At 43.2% G+C, this 17932-nt stretch overlaps 1 protein-coding gene across 1 annotated transcript in view; it reads left to right on the top strand.

Annotated features, from left to right (window-relative positions):
* The first annotated feature begins 6366 nt into the window (after positions 1-6366).
* The window catches only part of LOC126235615 (farnesol dehydrogenase-like), a 63023-nt gene continuing 51457 nt past the window's right edge, over positions 6367-17932 (top strand). Inside the window, exon 1 of the mRNA XM_049944327.1 lies at positions 6367-6498. Coding sequence (XP_049800284.1) covers positions 6367-6498 — 132 coding nt within the window. The remainder of the gene's footprint in view (positions 6499-17932) is intronic.

Here is a 17932-nt window from a genome sequence, read left to right as displayed (position 1 = left end):
CTGTCATCATCACAACGAGGTCGCGTAAGTCGGTCTGATAGCCAAACTGCCGACCGGCCGTACACAGTTGTCACTCCTGCAGTGTTGGAATGTGTGGACTCTGTCTTTCGAAGTGATCGATGAGTCACAATCAAACGCAGTGCTGCACAGCTGTGTGTCTCCGTTGGTAGTGCTGACACACTCAAAGTCATCTGCTAACATTTTGCACCTTCAGACTTCCATCTGCTTGTCCAGTAATGGATGCAGTCTCCGGGAAGCAGTACGTGGGTGATGGTGAGCTTACTGATATAGCAAGACGATGGCTCAGACGTTGGCCTGTAGAATGGTACCATGCGAGACTACAGGCCCTCCCAGTAGGGTTGCGTAAGGCTGTCACACTGAACGGAGGTGATGCTGAAAAGTAGGATTTTGTAGGCAAAGCCTGTGGGGAGTAGTATGGAGTATTTGAATCCATAATACGCTCTCAGGAAAAAAAATGGTTGCTTTACTTACTGAACGCCCCTCACGTATATACAGTCGGCCTCAAATGTTCAAATGTGTGTGTAATCTTATGGGACTTAACTGCTAAGGTCTTCAGTTCCAAAGCTTACACACTACTTAACCTAAATTATCCTAAGGACAAACACACACACACCCATGCCCGAGGGAGGACTCGAACCTCTGCCGGGACCAGCCGCACAGTTGTCGGTCTCAACGGTACACCATTTTACACCGTAAGAAAGGACACCTTTCTCTATCACAGCCTCGAACAGAAAAGAAAGAACAAGCAGGCTCTGTTTTCCTTCGGAATTCGTAAAATAATGCCTAACATCTCAGCTCTCTTTCCATTGGTTGGCTTAGGTTATTCACGTCCTAAAGAACTCAAGCAGAGAAACTACCTTAACAGACGTTGCAGTGAAAGTTTATCAGTGGGTTCTGCGATAACAACAGAAGTTCGTCGCGAATAAGCGACACGTAAGTAACTGAAGGTTAGCAATGTGCAAATATAACAAACATATTTCATTTTGATAAGACACGCCAAAAGGAATCGAGGAATGAATCGAGGAATGCCAGTTTCGAAATAGAGGAAGAGTGGAGAGTTAAAAGTACAGTAGAAGACCAGGGTTAGAGTACAGTAACCAGGTTCAAATTAATGTAAATTGTGGTTAAAATTTATGTAAATTTCGGTAGTTACTCAGAGCTGAAGAGCTTTACACAGAACAGACTAGTGCAGAGGACTGCACGAAGCAGTCTTCGACTGATCTCCACAACGACACAGAAATGTGCAACGCTAAATTATTTACAGATGGTACTCAGCTAGGAAAGCCGATAATTGAGAAAAGTATTCTTCGCAAAATCTAGGCCGAATTCTTTGTTTTCTCTGTTATCCTCAGTACTTGACGCAAATTTTTGGATATCCGTCACACCCAATTTGATATTTTGGCTTTCTTCCTGTTGCACTGGATTTCAATGCAAGACCATCCACGGATGTGGATCTGTACCTCATCTGATCTGTACGACCTAAAATTTCTTGGAATATCTTTCGATATGTTCTCTCATTGAAAGATGTATTATTTTCGTCACCGATACATGAAATGTGATAGTTTTCATCTTTCTCCAGAAATTGTGTTATGTTGTGAGGATGTAACTTGGCAGGTCTTTCTTGAGACGGGATGACAGTGACTGTTTTCTATTTTGGACAAATACAAATACTCTCGATGGTTTTTTCATGAGTTTCCTGTCTTTTTGAGCAGTTTGTGGGTGTGGCTTCCATAGCCGAAATTATCACATCTGTTAAAATATTCTGGGTTATTACTAGGGTTGTTACCTGAATTTTTGTGAAGAAACCCAACTTTAAAATGGAGAAACACGCATACATCAGCTGTTCCGAAACATGTTCTGCAGTCAGGAGAGCATCACATTCTGTTTGGTTGGAAGTCACGCGCCTGCATTATCATACGATATGCAGGGACACGATAGAGATTATTAAACATACCGATAATTTAATGAGATTAAGCTGATTGTGAAACTGAAAGGTACCTTTAATCCGCTGCTATAGAAGATGAGTACTGTTCTTCTATCATGGGGTGATATCATAGCGAATGCAGTATTCGACAATGGCCAATTACGCTTGAACTTTGAAAACATGGCCGGCCGCGGTGGTCTAGCGGTTCTAGGCGCAGTCCGGAACCGCGCGACCGCTACGGTCGCAGGTTCGAATCCTGCCTCGGGCATGGATGTGTGTGATGTCCGTAGGTTAGTTAGGTTTAAATAGTTCTAAGTTCTAGGGGACTGATGACCACAGTAGTTAAGTCCTATAGTGCTCAGAGCCATTTGAACCATTTTTTTTTTTTTTTTTTTTTTTTTGAAAACATGTGGCAGCATCTCTCTGCAGGGGAGCACGCAGAAACGAGCTTTAATTGCACTCAGTAATGAGCCAGCAGCTTGCATACTGGAACGCAAGTCGATTTCTTCGAACTGTACACAGAAGAGATAATTAATATAGAAGTATCTTGAAGGACGTCTGCAGCGACTGGATACAATGTTGTGGAATTAATCGGTCCGGGTAACTGCTACAATCACCAGTGAGTATACGACGAGTATAACCAAAAGAAATGTGAACAACTGACACACACAGTCTGTTAGATACACTATTATGCGCGACCGCCGCAGAATATACTTCACTCGGACATAATGCTCGCACAACCACACAGAACAGTGTTTTGACCACGACTGGCATTTTCAACGTACTGTGAACGTTGCACAGATGCCGTACGTGGCCAAATAGAATGGCGCAACTTTCCGCCTTGGCTCGGAGCTGAATTTACGTCCAACCATGCGTTTTTCGTGGTGTTTCCTTATTTTTACTCAACTTCCGTACAACAACACACACGCACACTAATATGCTTTCCATACTGAGATTAGTGTCAAAGGCTTGCAGTTAAGGCAAATGCAATTTGCAGTTGAAGGTGACAGTCTGCATTTTATTGAAGTGTGTAAAACATAAAAAAGGTAAAACAAAAGGAAAAAAGGAAGATTGGGTTTAACAACCCGTAGATATCGAGGTCATTAGAGATGGAGCACAAGCTCGCATTCTGTTAAGGGTGGGGAAGGAAATCGGCCGTGCCCTTTCAAAGGAACCATCCCGACATTTCTCTGGAGCGATTTCGGGATATCACAGAAACCTACATCTTGATTTCTTACTTATCACTCCATTAAGTTCTCATTTCTCTGATTCATCGAATCAGTAAATTAGTTATCGCCAAAGGTATCTTTCACGATGATGTATGTTTATGCTTATTACCTTGTTCTTTCATTTTATTATCGTAAAGCCTAACTCTGAATGACACTGCTTTCGTAGTCTTTATATTCGTGACTGTAGACGATCCAGTCCCATTTACGTGACCACCTGTCGAAACGCTCAACAACCACCTTTTGTAACGCACACTTGCAGGAAGAGAGTCAGTGAGGCTCTGGAAGGTACCGACAAGGACGTGGCGTGGCCAGCTGCTCCATGGATTTTGAACCTCAAGATCAATGGCGTGAACAGCCGGATCGAGGTGGTCCCATATAATGAGCCAGATCTTATATAGGGGCAGTTTGGTGATTAGGGGAGTCCAGGAAACTCATCCTGGTACTCTTCGAATCTCACGTCTACACTGCGAGCTGTGGGATGCTTTGCATTGTCCTGCTGGTAGATGCACGAGAATAATGTCACCCAGTGAATGCCACGAAAATGTACTTCAGACCATGGTGCAGTCCGCAGCTCGTGGTCGTGCGGTAGCGTTCTCGCTTCCCGCGCCCGGGTTCCAGGGTTCGATTCCCGGCGGGGTCAGGGATTTTCTCTGCCTCGTGATGACTGGGTGTTGTGTGACGTCCTTAGGTTAGTTAGGTTTACGTAGTTCTAACTTCTAGGGGTCTGATGACCATAGATGTTAAGTCCCATAGTGCTCAGAGCCATTTGAACTATTTTGAACCATGGTGCAAGCGTGGAGGCTTGCGACGAACGTTGCAGGGCCGTACGCGCCAACGAAAATCTGTACGATGAAGCAGAAAACGTGATCCACCTGGAAAGGCCACCTGTCGCCGCTCAGTGGACGTTCAGTTGAGATTCTGCCGTGAGAATTCCAGCCTCCGTCGCCGATGAACAGCAGTCAGCATGGCTGCAAGAAGCAGGCGCCTACTGCGGAGGCGCATACGCATCAACATTCGCTGAACGGGCATTGAGGAGACACACATTCATTAAGGAAAAAAAAAAAAAAAAGGTTTGAAAATGCCTCCTTGACATGATGTTTCTAGCGTAAGAATTATAATATTTACTATTTAAAACAACTGTCACGAGCATGCGACAGGAATGACGAACAAAAAGCAGCGTTGCCTAAACCTGCAATATAGAGAAATAGGAAACGACAAGGATGAAGAAGAAGTAGAAGACGAAGCTGAAAATGAAGGAAAGTATGCAGAGATTAGTTTTAAAGGAACCAGATTTTAGTGACGCATAAGGAATCGTAAAGATTCAGGCATATTGGGAATTTTCTTTGTTCATGGCGTCAGGTGAAATGTGAGGTGTACAAACGGAAGGTGAATACGAGAAATGAGCTGCTTGTTGGCTTCACTGAAGGTGCTGCTCTCATTATGGAACGTACAGAAGCACTCGGACAACCAACAGTATATGTCCTCCCAAGAGTGCGCATATACAATGAAGCTGACGGTGGGATATTCTAGAATTTATTGTCAACTATAAAACACTTGTAATGTGATATGTACAATAAGGCTTAAGGGGAATCCTTTAAAAAATATATGTTGGAATTGTCACTCCGTAAAAAATGTTGTAACGTTTACAAACTGTTGTATGTGTATGCACGTGTAAACTCGATATTTTATTGATCAGTACTGCTGCTGAATAACACTGTACATTAAACTCTACTATCTCGGAAACAATTCCGAATATGGCGTATGTCCATATGATGATTTTGCCTTCAAATGATCGTTCTTTTTATATGCCTGAAAAGTGACCACACCTGCCGAGAAACCCTGTACATTAGGGGTTTGCAGTTTAATTGTTTTCGTGTTTACACATTTAATACTTGGTTGTGTGGACCAGTGCCTGAAGCTATTTGAAGTGAAATAATAGTGTAAGGGAAGTTCAGTGTGTAATGCAACAAATATGTCTGAAGGCAGGTTGGTTTGATTTACCATTCCAGTGCAGGATATTGTTTCCCTCTCATTTGGATACGAAACTCTACTTTTTAGCATAATCCTCGTACAATGAGAGGGCCTTACACCTTCCTACCACGCTGGCCTCTATGCCCGCATGGTACCACCTGCTGGTCGACGTCGGAGCCAACGTCACTAACCTCCTCATCATTTACGCACTGGTTCTTGCGGAGTGCATTATTCATTGGACTGGAGAGGTGGACTTCGGAAAGTGCGAGATCCAGCCTAAAGGGTGAATGAGGAGTGGAGTTTTGTAAGCTCCTCTTGGATACGCAGACATGTGTGAGGTGTTGTGTTGTTATGGAGAGGGGGACAGTCATTTACATTTTTGTGGCAACGAACATACTGAAGTCGTTCCTTCAGTTTCATGAGTGCACCAGGGTAAACTTCAGAGTTGGTCATTACATTATGAGGGGTACATCAAAGTGTCCACACTACGAACAGAGATGTCCAGCACTGCAGCGAGGTGTCTGTGATCCGTCACTCACCTCGAATGAAAACGTCCACACGTCCCAAAAGTGCAAGAGTCACAAACGTATGCAGCGAACCGGCACGTGCGACATCGGTCAGGTTTCCACCAAAAGGATCATAATGACAGCACTCCGCTCTTTGAACGCACCTGCATTACTGATGCCATTTTGAAGGCTATGTATAGAGCCGCCACATATCGAAGCTTCATAAAACTACAGAAGCTGACGCATGGTATTCCACGATGTCTACCAACAAATCTTCATGTTTTCAACAGAAAGGGACAGAGAAAAAATGTGTTATCTGTACATTACTTATTGAACTCCTCTCGTAGAACAATACCTTCATTTCGAATGTGGAGTTTACTCCGTCGACGTTATGTAGCTTAACAAAAGGGTCGTCTGCAAACAAATTGTTTGGAACAAATGCTGCTACGTTTTTATTTATTTACATACAGCTGCGGTCAAACCGAATGTCGGTTTGAATAAGGCAAAAACTGCTCTTGTACCTGTTCCAGGTTCTAGAAGCTACTCGTTAAGGCGTTCCACTGAAGTCGTCCATCGGACAGACAGATCTGTTTGCCCGCTGGCGGAGAGGAGAATGGACTGCGATCGGGCGATAACGGGCTGCCCCGCCGGAGCTACGCGGGCCGCCTGTCCTCTGGAGGCGAACAGCCGCTGAGGCGCGCCACTTGCCGTCAGGATGGAGCGGTACGCAGGTCGCGTCGCCCTGGTGACGGGCGCCAACTCCGGCATCGGCGCCGCCACCGCACGGGCGCTGCTCAGGAGGGGGCTCGAGGTCGTCGGCCTCGACAAGAGGATCGACAGGGTCCAGGTAGTTAACTAACCACCAGCCTCGGTACAGCATCTCAAAACCGGACAGGGTCAAAAAATTGTGCCAGTACTTCAGTTCGAAGTGTTATTTAGCTAACTGCCACAGAAACAGCATGGGTTTCAGAGCAATAGAGTAATGAATGTGATGTATTAAGAGTAAGATATTACTTTTTTCTATTTTTAGATGAGTCACTTTTTTATGACACAATCGTAACTGGATTTTAGTCTTCAAAGCCCATCCTCAGATGCTACTTTTTTTGAGTCATCAGTCTTCTGACTGGTTTGATGCGCCCGTCACGAATTCCTGTCCTGTGCCAAACTCTTCATCTCAGAGTAGCACTTGCTACTGACGTCTTCAATTATTTGCTGAATGTGTTTCCATATCTGTGCTCCTCTGCAGTTTGTCCCTTTACATCTGCCTGTAGTACCATGGAAGTCATTCCCTGATGTCTTAAACAGATGTCCTATCTTGCTGTCCCTTCTCCATGTGAATGTTTTCCTTTCCTCTCCGATACTTCCAGAAACCCCTCTTTATTACCTTATCATTCAATCTAATTTTCAACATTTGTCCGTAGCACCACATCTCAAATACTTCGATTCTCTTCGGTTCCAGGTTTCTCACAGCCCATTCTTTACTACCACACAATGTTGTGCTCCAAATGTACTTTCTCAGAAATTCCTTCCACAAATTAAGGCCCTTTTTACCGGTGCTAGTCTGCTTTTGATGTCCACCTTGTCCCGTCCGACACTAGTTATGTTCTTGCCTAGGAAGCAGAATCCACCTACTTCATCTACTTCGTAATCGGTCCTGACGTTAACTTTCTCACTGTTCTCATTTCTGCTACATCTCATTACTTTCGTCTTTCTTAGATTTACTCTCAATCCATATTCTGTACTCATTAGACTGTTCATTCAGTTCAGGAGATCATGTAGTTATTCTTCGCTTTCACTCAGGATAGCAATGTCATCAGTGAATGGTATCATTTATATCCTTCCACCATGAATTTTAATCGCTCTCCTGAACATTTCTTTTTTTTTCCTCATTGCTTCTTCGATGGTACAGTAGGGGCGAAAAACTGCATTCCTGTCTTATTACACCCTTCTTAATCCGAGCACTTGGTTCCTGGTCGTCCACTCTTATTATTCCCTCCTGGCTCTTGTACATACAGTATATGACCCGTCTCTCCCTACAGCTTACACCTATTTTTCTCAGAATTTCGAACTTGCGTATCCCACTTCTTTGCGTATTGATTCTTCCTGACTAATCTCTTACACTTCAGCCTGATCTTCATCACTATTGCATTCTGATCTACTCCTGGGTACGCCTTACAATCGAGTATCTGATTTCGGAATCTCTGCATGTGTATGACGTAATCCAACTGAAACATTGCCGTATCACCCCGACTTTTCCTAGTATACCTCGTCCTCTTGCGATTCTTGTACAGAGTATTCACTATTACTAGCTGAAATTTATTACAGAACTGAATCAGTCTTTCTCCTCTCTCATTCCTTGTCTCACGCCAATATTCTCCTTCCCTTACAACTGTACTCCAGTCCCCGATTACTATTGGATGTTTATCTCCCTATTCTTGCTGTATTACCCGCTCATTATCCTCATATACTTTCTTTGTCTCTTAATATTCAGTTTGCGGCGTCGACATTTACACATGAACTATCGTTGGTGTCGGTTTGCTGCTCGATTCTGATAGAAACAACACTATCAGATAACTGTTCACAGTAACACACTCTCTGCCCTTCCTTCTACACTCCTGGAAATGGAAAAAAGAACACATTGACACCGGTGTGTCAGACCCACCATACTTGCTCCGGACACTGCGAGAGGGCTGTACAAGCAATGATCACACGCATGGCACAGCGGACACACCAGGAACCGCGCTGTTGGCCGACGAATGGCACTAGCTGCGCAACATTTGTGCACCGCCGCCGTCAGTGTCAGCCAGTTTGCCGTGGCATACGGAGCTCCATCGCAGTCTCTAACACTGGTAGCATGCCGCGACAGCGTGGACGTGAACCGTATGTGCAGTTGACGGACTTTGAGCGAGGGCGTATAGTGGGCATGCGGGAGGCCGGGTGGACGTACCGCCGAATTGCTCAACACGTGTGGCGTGAGGTCTCCACAGTACATCGATGTTGTCGCCAGTGGTCGGCGGAAGGTGCACGTGCCCGTCGACCTGGGACCGGACCGCAGCGACGCACGGATGCACGCCAAGACCGTAGGATCCTACGCAGTGCCGTAGGGGACCGCACCGCCACTTCCCAGCAAATTAGGGACACTGTTGCTCCTGGGGTATCGGCGAGGACCATTCGCAACCGTCTCCATGAAGCTGGGCTACGGTCCCGCACACTGTTAGGCCGTCTTCCGCTCACGCCCCAACATCGTGCAGCCCGCCTCCAGTGGTGTCGCGACAGGCGTTAATGGAGGGACGAATGGAGACGTGTCGTCTTTAGCGATGAGAGTCGCTTCTGCCTTGGTGCCAATGATGGTCGTATGCGTGTTTGGCGCCGTGCAGGTGAACGCCACAATCAGGACTGCATACGACCGAGGCACACAGGGCCAACACCCGGCATCATGGTGTGGGGAGCGATCTCCTACACTGGCCGTACACCACTGGTGATCGTCGAGGGGACACTGAATATTGCACGGTACATCCAAACCGTCATCGAACCCATCGTTCTACCATTCCTAGACCGGCAAGGGAACTTGCTGTTCCAACAGGACAATGCACGTCCGCATGTATCCCGTGCCACCCAACGTGCTCTAGAAGGTGTAAGTCAACTACCCTGGCCAGCAAGATCTCCGGATCTGTCCCCCATTGAGCATGTTTGGGACTGGATGAAGCGTCGTCTCACGCGGTCTGCACGTCCAGCACGAACGCTGGTCCAACTGAGGCGCCAGGTGCAAATGGCATGGCAAGCCGTTCCACAGGACTACATCCAGCATCTCTACGATCGTCTCCATGGGAGAATAGCAGCCTGCATTGCTGCGAAAGGTGGATATACACTGTACTAGTGCCGACATTGTGCATGCTCTGTTGCCTGTGTCTATGTGCCTGTGGTTCTGTCAGTGTGATCATGTGATGTATCTGACCCCAGGAATGTGTCAATAAAGTTTCCCCTTCCTGGGACAATGAATTCACGGTGTTCTTATTTCAATTTCCAGGAGTGTATTTTTAATGAATCCTACTCCCGCTACACCATTTATTGCTGCTGTCGATATTACCCCACACTCATCTGACCATAAATCCCTGTCTTCTTTCCATTCCACTTCACTGACGTCTACTATGCCTATAATGAGCCTTTGAATTTCTGTTTTCAGATTTTCTAGCTTCCCGACCACGTTCAAGCTCCTGAAAAATCCACGTTCCGACTCGTACAACGCTATCCTTTCGTTGGTTATTTAACCTTTTTGTCATGGTCACCCCCCCTTTCGCAGTCCCCTCCCAGAGATTCCAATGGGGGACTATTCCGGAATCTTTTACCATTGGAGAGATCATCATGAAACATTTTCAGTTACAGGCTACATATCTTGGGGGTACAGGTTATGTTTCTTTAATGCAGTGATTTCCATTGCCTTCTGTATTCTTGATTGCGTTTACTTACACTTATGGGCTGACTTTTTTCTGGTTCATAAACATTTTATCTTTATCTGTTATTACTTTTATGTTGTAATTTCGTGTACTGACACGTTCCATGACCTTGGACGTTTGATATTGTTGATTCTCCCGCCCTTAGGGGCAGTTTCCTAAACCGAGGACAAGAGAGTGGCCTTAACCTCCGTCCGCTCCATCGCCCTCTTTGACAAGGTCGTTGGCAGAAAGAGGATGATTTTTATGTCGGAAGTCTTCGCCCGCCAATGCTGGTTATTAATCAATATTTAAGTAGTTTCGTGTTTCGAACTTGGGACCGAAGACGTCAATCAAATCAATAATCAAAGACGATACCCCTCGACCACTTGTGCATCACCAATGCTGCTATGGACAATACGAAAGGTTACAGTAAGACCTGAAACAAGTGCTATTTTTTTCACTTGGTTTACTTGTGAGCTTATTAATGTGCTATAACAATGTATGTGGTTTCATACATATGAGCGGCATTTGATGGACAAGTGCTCATCACCGTCTCCACAAACGGGATGTTGTTTCTTCCAAAATGTATTAACAGTTCTTGCTGCTAACAAGTGAGTCCGACTGTAGGACTGTAACACTATAAACACTATTCCCTGAACTTGTCATATTCACAGAGATTCAAAACTCGCTATCTAACGTCGGTAAACAAGCAAACCAAGGCAGTATGGTATACTGTTGCGTTTGGCCTCTTTATTCACATTAGTGAAATCCATCAATAGAGTCCAGATTTTCTCAATACTGTTAACCGTAATGAAAGCGTCGTCCCTCCGTGGATTCCCATTTATTTTCACGAAGCATCTTGGTGATACCCGCCTGTTGCTCGAGCGTGTAGTAACAAATCAGGCAGACCGTCTCTGAATTTCTTCGACATCCTCCTTTAATCCGTACTTATGGAGATCAAAAATACTGCAGCTGAGCTAAATTTTAATCAGAATTCTTCCAACGAATTTAAATAGATAAATCGCCTTCCCTACTGCCGACACTGCTTGCCCGTTTCATTTCATATGACTTTGCAGTGTTACACGTAGACATACAGAGCGTAACGGGTGCAATTTATTTTAATTTTATACACACGTCAAGTTCCGCAGGACCAAACTGAGGAGCAAATGTCCGAGGTCATGGAATGGGTCAGTACATGAAATTATAACATAAAGGTAATAGCAGATGAAAATCAAATGTTAGTTAACCAGAAAAATGCCAGTCCGTAAACAATCGCGATCAAATAAGCTAATATTGTTAACAAGAAATGACAGTAAGGAATAGGTATATCTATATATATTAAGAGGCCAATGTCAAAATACCCTGACTCGCGAACAGGGGTCGACAAGAGGTTCGTGAACTTTCATCACTTATTGCCCGAACCGCCCGTTCCTGAGCCAAAAATATCCTTTTGAAATGGGAAGAGTTACCCTAAAAAGTAATACTATACGGCATAAGCGAATGAACATCAGCAAAGTAGACAAATTTTCGTGTCGAACTATCACTCACTTCAGTTACCGTTCGAATAGTAAAAATGGCAGCATTAAGTTTCTGAACAAGATCTTGAACGTGGGCTTTCCATGTATCTGAACACCTATAATTTGAACTGCTCAGTTTCACTAATCATATGCCCATTTTTTGAAATTAAAACGTCGGATTTTGTTGAATTGTATGTTACAAACATTAAAAACTGAGTCTTACTGTGATTTAGCGTTAGTTCTTTTTCTACAAGCCATGAACTTATGTCATTAACTTCACTAATTGAAACTTGCACACAACATCCTTTACTACCAAGCTAGTGTCATCTGCAAACAGAAATGTTTTAGAGTTACCTGTAACACTAGAGGGCATATCATTTATATGAATGTGGAACAGGAGTGGCCCCAACACTGATCCCTGGGGCACACCCTCCCCGACCATATTCCACTCAAACCCCACATCACAGCTACTCTCAACATTGTGAATAATAATCTTTTGCTGTCTGTTGCTAAAGCAAGAGGTGAACCAAGTGTGAACTACTGCCCATATTCCGTAATGGTCCAACTCCTGTAGCAATATTTTGTGATCAGCACAATCAAACGCTGTAGTTAAATTAAAAAAAAAAATGCCTAGTGTTCGAAATCTTTGGTGCAACCCATCCAGTAACTCACAGAGAAAAGAGAATATAGCATTTTCAGCTGTTAAAAGACTTCTAAAGGCGAACTTTACATGTGATAGCAAATCGTGTGATACAAAATGATCAGTTATCCTTACATACACAGCATTTTCAACAACTTTGGCAAACTCGGATGGCATAGAAACAGGTCTAAAATAGTATACATTACCCTTTCCCCTTTTTATAAAGCGACTTTACTACTGAGTACCTAATCGTTCAGGAAACTGACCATTCCTAAAGGAAAGGTTACAAATATGGCTAAATACAGGGCTAACATGTGCAGCACAATACTTGAATATTCTGGCAGGCACTCCATCATATCCATAGAGTCCATAGTCTTCATTGATTTAATTATTGACTCAATCTCCCCCTTTTCTGTATCACAGACGAGTATTTCAGATATCATTCTCGGAAAGGCATTTGTCAAGAAAGTTATATGATTCCCTGTAGCAATTACATTTTTATTTAATTCACCAGCAATGCTCAGAAAATGATTGTTAAATACTGTACATACATCTGATTTATCAGTAACAGAAATATTATTTCCAAGAACTGACTTTATATCCTCGACCTCATGCTGCTGACGAGACACTTACCTCACAACTGACCATATGGCTTTAATTTTATCCTGTGAATTAGCTATTCTGTTTGCATACCACATACTTTTTGCCTTCCTAATAACATTTTAAGCACCTTACAGTACTGTTTGTAATTGGCTACTGCAGCTTGATTGTGACTACTTGTAGCATTTTGATATAATTCCCCCTTTGTTCTACATGATATCCTTATTCCACTAGTCAGCCACGCGGGCTGCCTTTTACTGCTAGTACCCAGTTTAGAACGTTCTAATGGAAAGCAACTCTCAAAGAGCATGAGAAATGTGTTAAGGAAAGCCGGTTCTAGGCGCCACAGTCTGGAACCGCGCGACCGTTACGGTCGCAGGTTCGAATCCTGCCTCGGGCATGGGTGTGTGTGATGTCCTTAGGTTGGTTAGGTTTAAGTAGTTCTAAGTTCTAGGGGACTTATGACCTAAGATGTTGAGTCCCATAGTGCTCAGAGCCATTTGAACCATTTTTTTAAACATCCTGCGACTCTTGTTCCTTAACGACGTTTAAGAAACTGTCTATTGCTGTTCGATTAACGTTCCCACATAGTTTGTAATTATAAGTGACATTTGTTTGAGTACAAAAGCCTTTTAGTGTTAAAATCTGTGCATCATGGTCTAAAAAGCCATTCACCCATTTACTAACAGAATGCCCATCTAGTAATGAAGAATGAATAAAAATATTGTCTATGGCTGTGCTACTGTTTCCCTACACCCTAGTTGTAAAGAACACCGCCTGTATCAGATCATATGAATTTAGGAGGTCTACCAACATCCTTTTCCTGGCACCATCATTTAGAAAATTTATATTGAAGTCACAACATACAATTAATTTCTACTACTTCCTACAAAGTGAATCAGGAACACTCTCTAGCTTGTGCAGAAATGATCTGAAGTCAGAGTTGGGGGACCTAAAACAACATTAATTAGCAGTTTAGTGTCACTAAATTCAACTGCCCCTCCTCAACATTCAAATATGTGTTCAGTGCAGTGCTGTGATACGTCTATGGACTCACACGGAATTCTGTTTTTTACGTACATAGCCACTCCCCCAGCCCGCAAGTGATGAAACACAGCCAGCTAATCTGTATCCTGGTAAAGGAAGCCTCTGAAGTGTGAAATTATTTAAGTGGTGCTCCGATATACCAATAATCTATAAGCAGTTCACTAACTTTGCCTCTAATACCTCTTATATTTTGATAAAATATGCTAATTCCTTCTCTACTTGGAAACGTGACGTCCTCTGAAGGTGAGCCCTTAGTTAGAGGGACTTGCTTTAAGTACGTGCTGATATTTCTACTGGTGGCTGAGGACAGCGTACTGAACAATATTATATCTTTATTCATGTAACTGCAGACTAAAAGTCATAGTCAGTACAGGTCATCTATTTTCAGGTGTGAAGTGTGGACGTGTAGACGCAAAACGCTTAGTGTATACTGACAGGCATAACACTCTTAATGGTGCAGTATGATCATGCAGTAAGCCTCAGGTCGTAAAGTTTCTGATGTGTTTGTGGGAAGACTGATCCAAGCAGAGAAACAACAACCAGCACGCTGGTGTGTGTACACATCAAGGTCCCATGTATGAGAATATCCGCAACTACACCTGTTACAGCCTGTATAATCGCCGTGTAGAAATATCAGCACAACACTAATAGTGTACCGACCAATATAGGAGTGTTATCCCTACTCATCTGCATTAATTGTCACTTTTCTACATTTTTAGCAAGCTGTCATTCATCATACCAAATTGAAATTATCTCCGACTCATCCTGTAGCCTATAACACACTCGGCGATTGATTTCTTTTCAGCTTTTTCAGAAGCTTATCTATACCAGAGATGACTATGACTATGTTTCCTGTACTGGGGTTTGTGTGACGGTCAACCGATGATGTCTGTACTATATTCCGCGGTGAATAATTTTTTAAAAGCAAAATTAAAATTACTGTTTCCATTACAGTCTTCTGTTGTCACACCAGACTGGACTGTTCGATGAGTGAGTAGATAGAAGCCTTCGACTCAGTTGCTGATTTTATGCACGGCCAGAAATTTCTCCAGGCCTCGTCAAGATCTGCTAAGGTATGGAAGTGGAATTTGTGTGCATCTTGCTTCTTCTTGCAGATGCAAGAATTTCTACTAACTTTTGCCTGTCGTCAGTTCCGTTTCTGTTTTGAACGTAGTGCAACGTTCCGAATTTTCGTATTAAACCACGGTGGGTCTTGGCAGCCCTTAATCCACTTAATACGTGGCTAGCTGGGTTGTGGTGACAGACGGATCTGTAGCGCGCCCCAAGGTCTTGGTTAAGGTTGTGAGGTGAGAGATGTGCTGTCTAGTGAACAGCGGGCGACAACAATAAATAACTTTTAAGTGTGATGCAGCGTGTTGCATAATTGATGTTTCAGATGATGTTGTTTCTAAGTCTCAGTTGTAGATGTCGTTCATGTGTTTTGTTGAGAAAGTGTCTTTTCGCTCTTGGCGATGTGGCTTAGATCGTGTTGTTACAACGACGATCTTATTAAAATGGCGAAATTTTCAGCAGCAAGAAATAACGAACGAACGTCGACAGTAACACGAACACGAAAAATATTTTAAAATACCAAAACTGAAAAGTGTAAGCTTCACGTTAATGTGTGGCCTCTTTTGTTAACTGTTTCTTGTCGTTTCCTAGTAGTGCAATGTAATGCATGAAAAACACAATGTTGTGTATGTTCTACAGGATTAATTTGTTTAGTTAGCCGGTGTAGAAGGCCGTCATTAGACTTTAAAACACTATCATCATCTAACGAGTTACAATATTTGTAAAGAATATTCGAAAAGATGTTACTCATCTAGACTGAGGCAAAAACACATAATAAACATCATCTTTGACAGTGCGGTAGCAACGCAATTAAAAAGGTAAAAATTTTAACAGTGAACAGATACAAAATGAGCAAACAAGGAAAAGCATTAACAATAAACTCACGAACACTGCCTATGTAACAATTTATATCAATCACATGAAACTTCATCGTTCCAAAACAAGTTTTTCAAGTCTGAAACATCTATTGTGTATGTATGGAGACAGACGTAACGGACGAAAATTTGTACCAAGGCCGGGATTCAAAGGCGAGTGTCCTGCTGGTTAGGCAGACGTGCTAACCACTACACCGCCCTGGCGGAGTGGCTTTGCACAACTGCAGGGCCTACCCCAGCAAGCCTCCATCCTCAACCAACCTCCCATTCACTTCTCAGCCCACTTGGCACAGCCTCTAAACTCAAACAGTGGAGAGACGCAGGTTCAAACTTCCATTCGTCGCTTCAGACTGCGTATATACAATTTACATCAAATTAACAACCCCAATAAAATTGGCATTTGTCAAGACTAACAAAAAGTAGCTTGAGGAGGTATTACATACGAAAAGTGAGACAGAAACAGAGTAAAAGATAAATTAGACAACTGTAACAACAGAATTTATGAAGTACTTACACGATTACAATAAAATAAAAGGAAATACAGGAAACTGGAAGAATGTTAATAAACTAGGCATCGTGAGATGGAATGGAAAGCTGAAAGGTTTAAGAGAAGTTTAGAGGAAGAGAAGTATCGAGCGGTCTTTTTTCATTTAATATTAAATTATAACTGTGGGCCAGATGTATGTTGATTTCCAGGGCTTCCAATACACTGAGTTTCTGGCCTTAGTCTGCTAAGTGAAATGGGACAATAACTGGTAACTGGGTCTTCTCAGTACATGTTCAGCGAATGTGGGGTAATTATTCTGCGACCTCCTGTTGATTTCATGTTCTGCCAGCAAAATTGCTATCCCTCTGCCTGATTGGCCAACATAAAACTTATCATAATAAGGGCAAGTAATTTTTTATATCCCACTTTACCTGTCCTAGCTATGGTATTGTACACTGTTCCTGCAATCAATGCAAAGAGAAGCAGAGCACACATAGAAGAGGAGTTGAATTTTCGGTTCTTGATTCCGATGAAAGGTGTGATCTATCAGCACATTGACTGTGACAAGAAATTTGTGCCTCAGCCTAGATGAGTAACTTCCTTTCCAGTTTTACGATATTGCTCTGCGTGTGTTGTTAAGAAGAACGATGCAATGTGCTTTCGGACATGCATGCATGCCAGGCATTGTGGCGACTACAGCCGTTATGAAATACATAAAATTTATTCACATTTGCGAATACGAAGAACCATCAGCTTAAGTGAATGACGACAGTGAGAATTTGTGCCCACCCGAGATTCAAACCTGGACTTCCAGCTTTATATGAGCATTCACGTTTACTGCTTTCGCTATCCGTGAACAACTCATGGCCTCGCCTAAACTTCCATATGTCGTCTTTCCTGCAACACAACCTGTACTCGTACACACATTATGTAATTCCCGTACAGGGGAGGAAAGTTTAATTGAAAGTCACTGTCCAGCGTTGGCAGAAAAATTCGATAGTGCAGTCCCTGTCGTGATAAGAAGGACGATACGCTGTCCTTTCAGACACGCATGCATGCACTTCTGAACCTCATGGATAGGAAATAGCAGTCGTACATCTCGCCTCCCTCCCCCCACCCCCAAGCAGTTTCAGCGTTCAATTTCAGGGCAGCTAACGACTTTTGCAGTGTCTTCCTGACGTCCAGAAAGAATTTTAGTCTGCAACAGAATACGTGCAGATCTGAAACGCCCTTTGTACCAGACTAGGACTCGAACCAAGAACCTTTCCCCCAACTGGTAAATACTCTACTGACTGAAATATCCAGTCGCAGGTCGCGACTCACGACCCACCTACAAATCTATAGTTCTGTCACAGTTTCTACACTTCATAGATCGGCATACCTTAGGTTCAGAATTCCTGGAAAAAAGGATATTATACAAAATTGATTTTCCCACAGCCTGAATCATTGATCTTGGAATCAATTTAACACTTCAGGAGAGTATTTGCTTGAACATTCCGTCATATAATAACCGTGTGCTGCACACTGGAGTGGACTTGTAACTAGGGAGGGAACAAATGTGTCAACATTCAACGTAAATTTTGGAGTGTTCATAGAAGAGATAAGACCCAC

Source organism: Schistocerca nitens, chromosome 2, assembly GCF_023898315.1.
Source record: "Schistocerca nitens isolate TAMUIC-IGC-003100 chromosome 2, iqSchNite1.1, whole genome shotgun sequence".
Classification (NCBI taxonomy): Eukaryota; Metazoa; Arthropoda; class Insecta; order Orthoptera; family Acrididae; genus Schistocerca; species Schistocerca nitens.
The sequence above is the reverse complement of the archived record's forward strand: the minus strand, read 5'-3'. Positions and strand labels throughout refer to the sequence as shown.